General features: G+C 33.4%; 2 protein-coding genes across 9 annotated transcripts in view; one reads left to right on the top strand and one right to left on the bottom strand.

Annotated features, from left to right (window-relative positions):
- The window catches only part of LOC148601201 (monocarboxylate transporter 13-like), a 149,881-nt gene extending 139,836 nt beyond the window's left edge, over positions 1–10,045 (bottom strand). Inside the window, exons 1-2 of one of the 5 annotated variants that reach the window (XM_088556737.1) lie at positions 9,907–10,045; positions 4,540–4,618 (exon numbers count right to left, since the gene is read on the bottom strand). In XM_088556737.1, coding sequence (XP_088412863.1) covers positions 4,540–4,594 — 55 coding nt within the window. In that variant the 5' untranslated portion in view covers positions 4,595–4,618; positions 9,907–10,045. Of the gene's footprint in view, positions 1–1,179; positions 1,353–4,539; positions 4,619–9,373; positions 9,453–9,906 lie in introns of those variants that run through there. The other 4 variants (XM_088556733.1, XM_088556738.1, XM_088556736.1 and 1 more) reach the window with 4 other exon arrangements.
- LOC148601200 (uncharacterized) overlaps positions 1–14,203 on the top strand; it is a 166,685-nt gene that overhangs the window by 126,274 nt on the left and 26,208 nt on the right. For 2 of the 4 annotated variants that reach the window (XR_015917365.1, XM_088556757.1), the window contains exons 2-3: positions 2,745–2,928; positions 3,959–4,108. Coding sequence is in view for 3 of the 4 variants with exons in the window: in XM_088556757.1 (XP_088412883.1) it covers positions 2,745–2,928; positions 3,959–3,976 (202 nt within the window). In the remaining variant the exon portion in view is untranslated. Of the gene's footprint in view, positions 1–2,744; positions 3,209–3,958; positions 4,109–6,009; positions 6,054–14,203 lie in introns of those variants that run through there. The other 2 variants (XM_088556756.1, XM_088556755.1) reach the window with 2 other exon arrangements.

The raw sequence follows: 14,203 nt of genomic DNA, 5'->3' as shown, positions 1-14,203 counted from the left end.
GACTTTAAATAAGGTTTACTTGACTTGATTACCTGCCTGTACTGCCATTACACATTCAAATCGTCTCGGGTCTTAATTATCCTTAATTATGAAAAGGTCCGATAAATTCCTTATAGCAAAAGGATGGTTACCTGTTTGGAATGACTTATGTTCGGATAACAGTCAGAAAAAAAAAAAAAAAACGCATATGGGTGTGGCTATCGTTCGAGGTTCTGTTGTGGAACATTCAAGTCCCAAATAATCGTAGAATTTTTCATGAGAAAATTTTGCTCTTCAATCCTTTGAATAAGTGTCTTTCTTTATTGAAATGGTGGTAAAATCTCAACGAAAATGCTGCTGTTGATAATGTATTACACTTACCCTAAAAATGAACCTCTTTTCCTGGTTCCCCCAACATATCCATGTTTCAAAACAACTTTTTTCACTTGAGTATTATATAATAAGGGCGAAATTTGATGGGGAGAATTTTTTTTTCATCAAATTAAACTTAAAATACAACTGACCAATCGATTGACCAGCAAAAAATTACACTATATAACCTCCGATATTAAAAAAATGCCTCATAACTTAATCAATATTTTCGACCAAACAAATTCTACTAACGTCGGAAAATATCGTATTCGCCCAAAACGGCCAGGGCGCATATATATATATATATATATATATATATATATATATATATATATATATATATATATATATATGTTACAATATATTCAGGCCAATTTAACGTGCGTCGTTTAATTAATGGGCTATATATTAGTCTTCATTAAATTAACAAATTGTTGAATAACACACTGATTCTGCAACTATTGTTATAATTGTGAATGGATTTTCCATTTCATGGTCATTTGCATATTGTTCATTTAAATATTTTCTTCAACGGCGAATGGACTTTCTGTGTATCATTATCATTAGCATACTGCTGTTCAATTTCAGTCAAATATAAATGAATGGTTTTGTCCAATCACGAGTATTGACCATATCGCAAAATCATACAAATGTATTACATAATATATTCACGCATGTCATAACAGATGTTGATGTGTGATGGTTTTCTTTGTAGTATGTTTTATTCATCTTGTAAGATCATCAAACCTTAGTGACAATTCAAATACAATTTATTTGTTTCTTTTGATAAAATAATAACATTGTAAAAATTACTAGACGATTCTTTACCTTGGTTTATGAACAACAAAACCTATAAATCCCAAAATTGAAATTATTCTTTCTACTGTTCACAGAGGCAATTGCACATGTGCACATATGTAAACATTAAAAAAATAATTAAGAATTAAGTGTATTACATCATTTGACCTAGATGCATTCCATTGACTTCAAAGGAGGTCTACACTAAAAATAACAGCATCCCGGAAATTACTTAAACAAGCATCATCACTACAGGATATCAGTTGTTTTTTACGATTGTTAGGTCGTATAAAGTTTAAGATTTACTGTGATTAAAACAGATATGCACATGTATCAAATTTATCACCGAATTAATCAAAAAGATCAGTGTTTATTCGCATAAAAGTTTAAAGCATTTTTGTCAAAATGTTTATTATCCATTTTTTTTTCACAAGTATGAACACTTATAGTGTATACGCTATATAAATTTAATCTGAGGTTGATGAGGTTATGAATTATTAAGTACCAGTCCATATACAATTCAGACACTGCCCATATTAAAATGATTCATAGTGAAAAAAAAACCAACAAATAATCTGCATATGCTATATTTTGATGTAACAGTTGTCCTTTCCATATTCAGACCTGTGGTTTTGAGAAAATCATACATTTATCTCCCACTAAAACCAACCAAATCAAACAAAATCCAGATCGGTAACTCTCGCAAAGTGCTAATTTCATGAACAATCTTTATACATGTTATCTCAAAAGCGCACCAATCAAATGAAAAACTAAAACTGGTTATGTGATTTTTATCGGTTTCTGAACAAGAAATAGAACTGAATTTGGTGGGGCTTTTTTTGTCAAGATTGGTACTTAAAATATAAACATTTTTTATACGGAATAAATATAGTTCTAGGTACATTTGTGTAAAGTCCGTGAGGTCTTTAATTTTGAAACGAATGGAAGTTTTAGGTAAATCAATATGTGTCAATGCTTCATCAGTTTTCAAAAGACCCGTGCAGGTCTGGGTGTGAAAAGAATAAGCCTGCAGCAGCGCTAAGCTTGTCGTAAAAGGCGACTAAATAGTGTTCAGAACCCTAGCAGGGGCTAGGGCGCTCTGCCCACAGAGCAACTGGGTTGTGTGCCCCAGATGGTGGAATGGGGTACCCCTGGCGTGTTGCATGCCAGGGTTGTCAGGCTATAATACGGAAAACCTGACCGCAAACCATAGTGGTGCACCGTATTATGAAAGATGCCACGTTCCTCGCACGTTAAAGAACCCTGCTGTGGTAAGGAACCATAGGGCTCCGCCACAGGAGGCTAAATTGCACGATCCTATCCACCACTCCCTATTTCCAGTGGCAATCAAAATTTGTCGACCCCATTATCCTTGTGTCCCATCCCATTTTAAGTATTATGTCGTAGTGAAACGTTTCACCGACTGGAAATAAGTACCACCTGACTCAGTCGTGTCAGTTTTAATATCTATGAGTTGCAACGTTACAAATGTATTACATCTATAAATTGCAACGTTACAAATGTATTACATCTATAAATTGCAACGTTACAAATGTATTACATCTATAAATTGAATTGCAACGTAAATTTTGTAGAACAGGAAATAACAAACTTAAACAACGTCATCTCTCCGTTGACCCGGAAGAAATAAAATTGACAATAAGCGTATGCAAAGCCGATAAAATTGTGGCGTTTTTGAAAGAAGAAATGAATTACAACCCGTTCAGTCAGCCGAAACAGGACGACATGGAAAACCAACCACACCAACTCACAGACGATGTAGGTATAACCATTAATGTTCCCACAAGTTCGACATCTCAAAGAGCCTTAGCTATCTCAGCCGTACAACAAAAACGCGTTTTGCATGTGCCTGTGCCAGAGGCAGGCTCATTCGTCGTTGAAGGATCACATGGAGACAAACACAGCGTACAATTACACCAAAAAGAACAATATTTGTGTCCGTCGTTAGAAACGTGTTACCATACACTTGCCACTAAAATGAGCATATGAATGGAAGATATGTCTAAAATAAAAGAAAAAAAAACAACAAAAAAAACAACTGTGCTCAACTTAACCCAACTTCGCAAAAATACAAGAAAAAGACCTGACGAAAAAAAACCGGAAAAAACAACCGGAACCTTGTGATAGAGAAGTATCAATTATTCCAGCTCCCGATTCAACCCGAAAGGCGTCTTCCATATGTTTGACTCCTCATTAAGATGCGCTTTCGTTTTAACACCTATACTGGAAGATGGAAGATGTTCTGTAGAATTCAATATAGAAAAGATGACTTAACATTTTTACAACTGATTTATAAATAAACAAATGATGTCATTTCCGAAGTAAGAAGTTGCTAGAAAACCTTTTAAACTTCTAAAACATCAAAACTTTACAATTGAAATAGAAAAAAAACTGTGTCGCTGGTTGCAACTTGCCAAACGGAAACGGAAAATATTCTGCCTTAGGATATAACACGGTGAATTCTCCGTTAATGTCTAACTTGAATTTATACAAAATACCGAGCTTGAAATGTTTTCACAAATATCTTCCGTTTTATGTTTTTTTTTTATGTAACAATATTGTCTGTTATATATATATAAAAAAACGGCTCTTTCTTTAGCTATAGTTCAATCTTAATACGCAAAACACTTTAGACAATCAATTTATTCAACTCGTGGAAAATTATCCTAGGTTTGTGTTATATTCACCGTCCTGAATATAAAAAAAAACATATTTTAGTCCTCACCAAACTTTAATGATATAAGTGATATTGGTGCGTTTATCTTGTATCCAATTATTTTTCTTTCAGCCTACACTGTACTGTTAACAAGTACCAAAGACAAAATATGTGAAGATAACAGACTTCAGATTTTTGTAGACAATATTATATATTATTAGTGCTGTTGTTTGATGTTATTGAAACCATGTTGGGATCCACAAAATAAAAATGGATGATTTATGGTTCTTTTATTGATATGGTACATGGGAATCTGTTACAAATAAATAAATGACCTGTAATACAATGAACTACTATACGTACAGAGAAAAGAAAGATAACTTTATTTTAAATAAAGAATATATTCCGTCATCCTGCACAATATTGTTAGAATAAAATATGAATTATGTTTTCATGTATTTGTTTGTCTCCAAGACTCAATATATTTGCGTCTACATGTATGAATTATAATTATGCATGTTTGAACATAAATTTCAAACCAATATAACTGTGTAAATTCTGACATAATGATATTCTGTACAGATCTCTTATACTCTATAAATTGTATGCAACATGTAAGATTTCAAATAACAGCAAAACATAAGTTGGCCAAACCTTGCCACAAATGGTATGTTAACATAAAAATTATAATAAAAACACAACTTTACGCTTACCTCTCAAATAGATGAAAAGGTCAGGTAAACTGTCTGGTATAATACAGAAGTTCATAAAGTATAACACATCATATACATCCTGAAGCAAAAATATGATTCATAACTGATGTGTCCACAGAACAATTATAACATTCATTACAAACACCAAATACTTTGAGTACATCATTAGATAAAAATATCATGTAACATATTAAAAGTTTACTATTTAATTAATTATTTATTTCTTATTTATCCATATGAAATCACATTCATTCAAGAGTTGTCTGTTTTGAAAATTTTGGTTTAATATCTAAATTATTAACTATTTTAAATATTTATAATCCAATATTATTTAATCTCTTTCAAAATGTTTTGAATAAATTTTACTCATTCACTCAGTTCATTTTCATACTGCAAATTCATTCTCAAATTCAAACTAAACATTCAACCTCATACTATCTGCTCAGTTAAGACAAAGTTATTGTAGTAGGGTAAAGTGCTAGAAATATAGAAACAAACCTTAAATACAAGTTCCAGAAACTCAGCGATACAACTAAATTTCCAAAATAGATTAATGTTGAAATACTAGGCAGAAACCAGAGACAACGTTATAAAAATCTCAAAAAAATCAATATCTTTGCCATCCAGCTCAGCAAACTCAAAGAAAATAGTACGCACATACCAAAGGAAACCCCAAAGAGAATTTTAAAGTACATGTGACCTGAAATGACTAATAGATAGAACAGAAACAGTGAGTTCTATAAATAGCTCATCCATAGTTAATCCATCAGTCAAAGTAACTGACTATCAATTATATTGATACATGTAACAACATGTATACATTTTGATATAAATGTAAGTTTTAAGAAACATATAAACTATTCATTTATTAATCTCAAATCATATATCATACAATAAATAAAATACAATACATAAATATATAGGAAGAGTAAAATACAATGAATATTATATACACAGTCAATTCTTAATTAATTCCACCCTGCCATATTAAGCTTTCATTTGAAACAGGGTGAGATCAGTCAAAGTTTGATGTTTACATGTGATTGATGTAAATTGCTGAATACAAACATTCCAATCATTTGTAAGAGTTGTGTCCCTTACACTACCTCTTTAAGATGTGTGTTATTAGTAAAACTTTTTATGCTAAAATAATTGAAATAATAGATTTTCATTCTTCTTCATTGAGTCTTTTTTTAAAATTCAAACAATATATGGATTGGTTCTTACTCTTAATAGATTCAAGAATATCTTAATTTTTTTCAAGTTGCTCACTTTCATTTTTTTCTTTGTGTGTTCTGTTTTGATTATTTTATGTTCTTTGTAATATGTGTCTGTTTTCCATGCCAGGTCTTTTGATTTCCGCTAGAAACTTGGTTCCATTGATTACACTTCCACACTCCTTAAATGTATTTACAGCTGCATTTCAATTAAGATATGACAATGGCTAGTAATAAGTGATTTATATTTTAGTTTTCTACTCATGTCCACTACAGTCAAGAACAGATTTTTCCAAGGTAATTATCTAATAATCAATTTTCATATTTATTCCCATTTTCGGGATGGCATAGGAGACGGTGCAAAATGGACGATATTTGGCTCCTATTTTACGAATAAAGCTCGATATAAATGACGTTAACGCTATTTGCATTGTTTAATGGATAATTAACTTTTATCAAATATCGTTTTTAATTTTACAATTCATCAACTTTCAGTTTTATGGAAGCACAAATTCTGCCCAAAACAAAATTGGGAAAATGCCATTTTTCAATACATGCTAAAAACTATTGTCTAAACTATACGACAAACGCAGACTTTTGATTCCGTATTGTCCACTTTTCTTTCTTCTCTGGCAACTTCACTTCAGCATCTGCATATGGATTTCCATATCAGAACTTACACATTATGCAAGAGCTCGCCGTAACTCCGCAGACTTTTTGTATCGCGCTAGACTTCTTACAATTAGGCTTCTTGAACAGGGTTATATTGCTACAGAATTAAAGTCATCACTACAGAAGGTTCATGGTCGACACCATGAAAATTGATTTGTTCAACGTTTCGTAAATTTCCTTTCCTCTGTCGTCTACCTTGGACTTGACATCTTTTGACCAACTCGGCGGGTGTTTCCAGAAAAGCAAAGGGCGCTTATCCTACCACTGCAGTAGTTCATTCTCCCAGTTTTTAGTGAAGTCCGAGTTCCTCATTTACTTTTGTTACTTTGTACGTATTATTTTGGTTATTTTATGTCCGTTGTTGTGTATTTCTCTTTCCATGTCAGGTATATTTTTTCTGATTTACATTCTTTTGATTGATTGATTGATTGATTGATTGATTGTTGGGATTTAACGCCCGAGCAGCAATATTTCACCTATATCCAGGCGAGAAATGGATGATAAAATGAAAATTGGGTTAGAACACAAGGATAATAGGGTCGACAAGTATTAAATGCCATCAGATATAGGGAGAGGTGGGTGGAGTCGGACAATTTAGCCTCCTGTGGAGGAGTCCAATTATTTCCACTCCGATATAATACCTCAAATGGGTATTTTAACGTGCGAGGAATGTGGCATTTTTCCTAACACGTTGCACCAGTATGGTTTGCGGTCAGGGTTTTCGTATTATGTCCTTACGATCCCAGCATGTAACATGCCAGGGGTACTCCATTCAACCACATGGGGTACACAAATAAGTTGCTCTGTGGGCAGAGCGCCCTAGACCCCAGCCAGGGTTCTAAGCACTATTTAGTCACCTTTTACGACAAGCTTAGTGCTGCTGCGGGCACATTCTTTTGACGCCGGGAATCACACGGGGCTACATTCTTTTGATTTCTACTAGAATATTAATTCCCTCGATTACTCTTTCATAGGTCTTCGCCAACGTGACCCAAGGATATCTTGATTGATGTGGACTTTCAATAAAGTCGCTTTAGAAATGGATTGATTGATTGTTGGGGTTTAACGCCCGAGCAGCAATATTTCAGCTATAATGAGGCGATGAACATGAAATGGATGATAAAATGGACATGAAACGATGATATAAGGTCAAGTTGGAGGAGACACTAAAAAATTGAAATTATTTTGACAAAAGTGCTCAATTTCGGAAAATTTTGTGTTAACTGTAATATTTTATAATTTGGGACATCATATTTACAATAATTGAAAAACGATATGCTTGAAAATCAGGTTTGTTCGTTTGTTTGTTGGGGTTTAACGTCCGAGCAGCAATATTTCAGCTATATTCAGACGATGAACATGAAATTGATGTTAAAAAATGAACATGAAATGATGATGAAATGAAAAAGGGATGGGACACAAGGACAATGGGGTCGACAAATTTTGATTGCTACTGGAAATCGGGAGGGATGGTTAGGGTCGGGCAATTTAGCCTCCTGTGGCGGAGACCTATGGTTCCTACTCCGGGAGAATACCACAGTAGGGTTCTTTAACGTGCGAGGAACGTGGCGTCTTTCCCAACACGGTGCACCACTATGGTTTGTGGTCATGTAACACGCCAGGGGTACCCCATTCCCCCACCTTGGGCATACATCCCAGTTGCTTTGTGAGCAGGGCGCTTAGCCCCCGGCTAGGTTTCTGAGCTTTATTTAGTCGCCTTTTACGACAAGCTTAGCGCTACTGCAGACCTATTCTTTCGACACCCGAACCTGCACGGGCCCCCAGAAATAATTATGTGACATAAACATGTAAGAAGGAAACGTATATGTGAAAAATGAAACATTTCTTGGGGCTATCTGTAACACTGCCCGACTCCTATTTTGAGTTTGGTAATGTGTTCGCCAAACGATCTGGAGATACAATGTTGTCATCAAGGTAGATTACACATTGTTCCCATTAGAATTGTCGAAGAATACAATATATCAGTCAGAAAACAATTGCTCGTTCAAGCATTGCATAAGCCAACTGGCATTCAACAAATCTGAATGGTCACAACGACTGCCGTTGGTGCATTTACTGGATCAATACTATAATTAACTACTCTAAATGTTAAGGGTTGACAAAATGGTGTAAAAAGGCAAAGTGTCGAGGTAGTTATCTATTTCATTTAAAGGTAAACTCATTCAACGTAAAGTCATATACATTTCCGAAGTCTATACAAAGTCGTATTGGCTGTTCACGGTTTTCGCACAACTACAATTGATATATTGAAGGTCGTATTAATTTTGTCTCTAGCATTCTCTTTGTGTTTTCTTCAACTCATTTGCGTTTGTGTAATGTATTTTTAGGTGCCTGTTTAACTAGTGTAGTTCTCTCAGTATTGATGTTACTTTGTATAAAACAATTAAGGACTTTTACTGCATTAATTGACTTTCGTGTGTAGGAAATCTATACACTTTTCATCAATTCTTTTTAAAAGAAATGAAACGAGTTTTCACAATATTGACACCATTAAATGGTTACAAAATATTTTTAGATGGTTTACAAAGTGTGTTTTATTAAATCTTTTACAGTTAAGTGAAAGTGCCTTTATCCTTGTTGGAAAAAAACAATGTAAAAAATTGATTGCAGACATTGTATTTTTTTATTTTGACATTAATCTTAAAATCGCTGTTATGATTTTGTTTCTTTTTCTCCCCATAGTAATGTTTTGTATCACGCTTGCGACATTGTCAATCATTAACTATTCGTTTACGTTGAACCTATTAATTTAATCAACTATAATTCTTTCGCACTTTTTAGCATGTCTATACTATACTCGAACAGCTTGTTTGCAGTTTTTTTAAGATTATTTTTTTATTTCTCAAAAGTTCCTTTAAAAAACTTGCAATTTTATTTATGTCGTTCTGTACTACTATTCTCATACAATTATTTCTCGTTCTTACCTCCGAGATTGAAAAAATTCAAAATTTATTTTTCCTACGAGAATTTTGCACTGAACGTATTGTTTATCCGCCATCATGTTTCTATGGATATTTTGAAATGTTCCCTATTATCTCACAACAGAAGTTCCGAAAGAAAATGCTACAACTGGTACTTAATATGAGACTTAACACATAAAGTATTGAATTAGCAGGGAACCAGAAATATGGCGGGAAATCATGGTATTTCAGCTCTTCAATTGTGAGATAATAGGGAATTCACAATGAATCATTGAAAGTTATTTTTTAACCTGTAAAGTAATGGAAACGTTAGAAGTGGTTAGTGAGACCTTATATTAACAGATTAAAACGAAAATTTGACCAAAGATATGTTCTATTTGGTTTAATCAACAGTTTTGGAGGCATATGTGAAAAACTATGTCTGACCCCTATGTTCTACTTTTAGTGAAGACAGTCATGTTTTTCGATGGATCATAAATTTCTACTATGCAAAATGAATTTTGCGCTCCCAAAAAAGACTACATATAACTCCTTACCTCGTTTTGATGAAACGCAACGTAAATCCATGTTTAAAAATATATTTGCATCTTTTGCATTCAGAGTAATAGTTTGTGCACGTATCAAGGTCTTCTGTACTCATTATATTCACCCTTTCATGGATCACGTGTGACATAATTATTTGACAGTACAGGATTAGAGTGGGTCTTTTTTATAACCCGTTAAATCACAGCACAGCTTTTGTCATTACTGGTTGTTCCTTGTATTTATGTTTTTTGTATTTTATAATTTAAACTCATTACCTATTATAATACTGCTATTATTGAATAAAGAGTCACCTTTTTGAGATAAACGGAGCGATATATTATACTTATCATAAACTTTTTGCGAATGTATTTTTATTGAATGTCAATCAAAGTATTCTTTTCTGTGTGATATGTTATTTAACTCGATGTTTTTTTCTACGTTTAAATATACAGAGCTCATTATCAACTCTGGATCTTATTTAAGCTGCATATGGTAGTTACGATATATCGTCTTGTACGGAAACATGGTTGAAACCCTCAGACCCCCAGGGACAAAGACGAAGCATAAAAAACAGACATACAGAACAAAGAACATTAAGTAACTAAATTAATACATACAAAGTAACAAAAGCAAATGAACAACCGTTACGGACTCCACCAAAAACTGAGAGCATGGACCAAGTACACCGGTATGGTAAGCGTCCTCTGATTTTCTAGAAACACCCGCCGAGTTGCTCATAAAAAGTCAAGTCCGGGGGTGACGAAAGAGGAAAGGAAAACTATGACAGGATGAAAAAATCAAAATTCAAAAAATGTTTGTATGGAACATTTTATGTTGTACCTCAAGGTAACAATGAGATTTAGAACAAAATAAAACGTTCTGTAGAGTAGCGGTCGGCCGTTAATGATGCAACGGATGATTACATTATATTGACTAGTGATTCTAATGATAACCAAGAAAATGTATTGGTACCACTTATAGCCTAAAGAAAATGATAAACGATCCGACAAATTTCACTGTAAAAATTCAACCAGCGTGAAGCTAGACGTCAATACCAGCCCGCATGGAAGCTAGCCGTCAATAACTTCGCCGTCAATAATATTCATGAATATTCATAAGATTTGGGTGCGTTCAAACACAAATTTTTAAATTTGAAATTCGCGAATTCGATTTCGCTATTCTTAATATTTTGCGTGCATAAAATAAGAATAATGATAAAACATACGTGTAAATCTGTTCACATTGTGCTTCTACATTTGTAATGATGTTGTGAAGTATGGAAAAAAATAATAAGTTAAGTATAGTAATAGAGGTGGATCCAGAATTTCAGGTTAGGGGTATAATAAGAACGCTAAGTAAGAAAATTATGTACGGTAGAGTTTTTAAAAAGTCAAAATTTCAGAAAAAAAAAAAAAAAAAAAAAAAAACTTAAAGGGAAAAGGGGGGATTATGGCCCTTATGAATCAGCGCCCGTGCAGTTACTTTTTTCAACATGTACACGTGCATATTTCTCTGAGAATTATCTTTTAACCCTAAGAATTAGACTATTAAGTATAATAAATAATATTCAAAATCTTATTAGTTTTGAATGATAATAAACAAAATACTTTGACCCTGGGAAATATGATAATTTCGCTTATTGTCTCCCTTAAAGGTCATTATGCTAATAGAAAAAAAAAAAACTCGGTCACTAATAATAAACTTCAAAATTTCTTTTAAAACTTAAAAAGACAAATAATGTCTTTTAAATGATTAAGTACACTGCATGAAATTTGCCGGAATTTTGAATTATTTGGAAGATTCAAAATTTTCATGTACTTCACTGTTCAAAATGACTGTATTAAGAAAGTATTCTTTTGTGCAACATAAATTGTGTTGACAGAGCTGTAAATCCTCAAAAATAAACATTACACTTTAATGCATGTATGTTGAAGTAACACCGGTCTGATTTTTATTCAACTCGTGTTAAAGATGTAGGCATAAATTTTCACAGTTAATAAATTTATTTTTCTTTGAACTTTCCCCACGGGTTTAAAACATGGGAAAGGGTACTTGTAAATAGTACCGTACCAACTTTGTGAAATGTTTTACGGGATATTTGAGTAGAAAAAAAAGTCTAATGAATAAAATTTATGAAACAAAAAGTTACATGTACTTGTTACATAGGCAGATCTTTGATTTCAATAATATGATGCATATAAAATTGCATGGTAACTCTTTAAATATTTTGGAATATATAGAAACGTAAACTATTCAAGATACTTTCCAGTGCTGATAGCATTTCAAACTTTCCGTTGTACATGTATTGAGGAAGAGATTTTGACAAAAGATACAAATTTGTTACCAAAATAACTCCTTTTAGTATCCAGTTGAAATCTCGAGCATGACGAATTAGATATGTGTAGCTTTTTTTCAATTCTTTTTTTCTAATACAAATCTGTATCAATATTTTCTTGCAGTCAAAATAACGAATTGGTTCATTCTGATACTTACTTTTATTCAAGTTCAATTTATACAGAGGGCTTAGAACTTAACACCTGGGTCCCTGCTAGCTTCCACATACTGGTGACCTATAATGCAACCAAAGATACGTGTACTTCGCCTCGTTTTGTAAAAAGGAGTAAGTTCTAGTATCGTTTCTGCAAATAAATATAAAAAACTTCGAAAATGAAATAATGAACAAAATTCGAAGTAAAACGGGGGGGGGAGGGGGGACCGAGGTCTATTAGTCCGCTAGTTCATCTAGGGACTGAGATTGTAAGCATACTTAAGGAATATGAAATCCCAAAATATTGGGAATTTCCATATCTTCCTTTATCCTATAAACAATTTAAATAAAAAAATCGCCAAGCGCAGCATGATACGACCACTGTGTTCGAACCCTGAAAGGTTGGGCACTAAATTAGGCCCCCTATCAATTGAAAACCTTGAGAGATATCTGAAATCTTATTGATAAATGCAGGCAAGGTTTTTTTATAAGGAATCCAATAAAAAAAGGTTTTTAAAATCGGATTTAAAATAAAGTTATATATTTTGGCGTTGCTATACTTTGACCTCCTATAACTTAAAAAATGTTCCAAAATACATGGAATCTGCGGCAACATTTGTTTACAATAATTCTACAAAGAACACAATAAAAACAATTAAAATCGGAATAAAACAAATATTCTACATGGGTTGTAATAAAAAAAAATACTCTTTTTGGTCCCTTTTCCGAAAACATTAGGGACTACAAAGTCCCGTTGAGATTAAGATAAGATTTTTGACCTACTTGAGGACTATCGATTCCCAAACTGTTGGGAATTTTCATATCTTCCTCTGTATTTGAGAAAATAAAAAGGGGGCTACTTTCCACTTATGTACAAACTTTTGTGTCGGTGACTGGGACCATGATCCATTAGTCCATCTTGGGAATGAGATAAGTTTTTGCCGATCTAAGGGCTACAGATCCCAAAAATATTGGGAATTTCCATATCTTCCGCTGTCGTTGAATACATTTTAAAAAGCCCCTCCCCCTTTATCACTTATGTACCAACTTTGGTGTAGGTGGCTGGGACTAAAGTCCATTAGACTATCGATTCCCAAAATATTGAAAAATTTTATATCTTCCTCTGTCGCTGAAAAATTTACCACTTACGTACCAACTTTTGTGTTGTTGGCTGGCCCATGGGCCATTAGTCCATCTTGAGACTGGGATGAGTATTTAGGCCAACTTAAAGACTATCGATTCCCAAAATATTGGGAATTTCCATATCTTTCTCTGTCCTTAAGAAAATAAATTATTAAATGCCCCCACCCACTTACCACTTATTTACCAAATTTGGTGCCGGTGGCTGGGACAAAGGTCCTTTTAATTAGTCCATCTTGGGACTGGGATGATATATTAGGCGTACTTAAACACTATCGATTCCCAAAATATTAGGAATTTCTATTTTTTTCCTCTGTCCTTGAAAACATTTTAAAAAGGGGGCCCCTTACCACTTATGTACCAACTTCGGTGTTGGTGGCTGGGACCAAGGTCCATTAGTCCATCTTGGGACTGTGATGAGATTTTAGGCCCACTTGAGGACTATCAATTTCCAAAATATTTGGAATTTTCATATCTTCCTTTTGTCCTTTAGACAATTTTAATAAAAATATTCACCGAGCGCACCATAATACGACCACAATGTTCGAAACCTGAAAGGTTGGGCACTGCATTAGTTCTTGACACACTTCCAGATAAGGACTTACAATTTATATAGATACATGGTTTTCACACTGTATTGTATAAAGAGTTAAGTAAAATATCTTTAAATCAGAGCTTCC

The sequence above is a fragment of the Perna viridis genome, chromosome 12 (assembly GCF_037379345.1).
Source record: "Perna viridis isolate PV_CMFRI_1.1 ecotype Kerala chromosome 12, ASM3737934v1, whole genome shotgun sequence".
Classification (NCBI taxonomy): domain Eukaryota; kingdom Metazoa; phylum Mollusca; class Bivalvia; order Mytilida; family Mytilidae; genus Perna; species Perna viridis.
The sequence above is the reverse complement of the archived record's forward strand: the minus strand, read 5'-3'. Positions and strand labels throughout refer to the sequence as shown.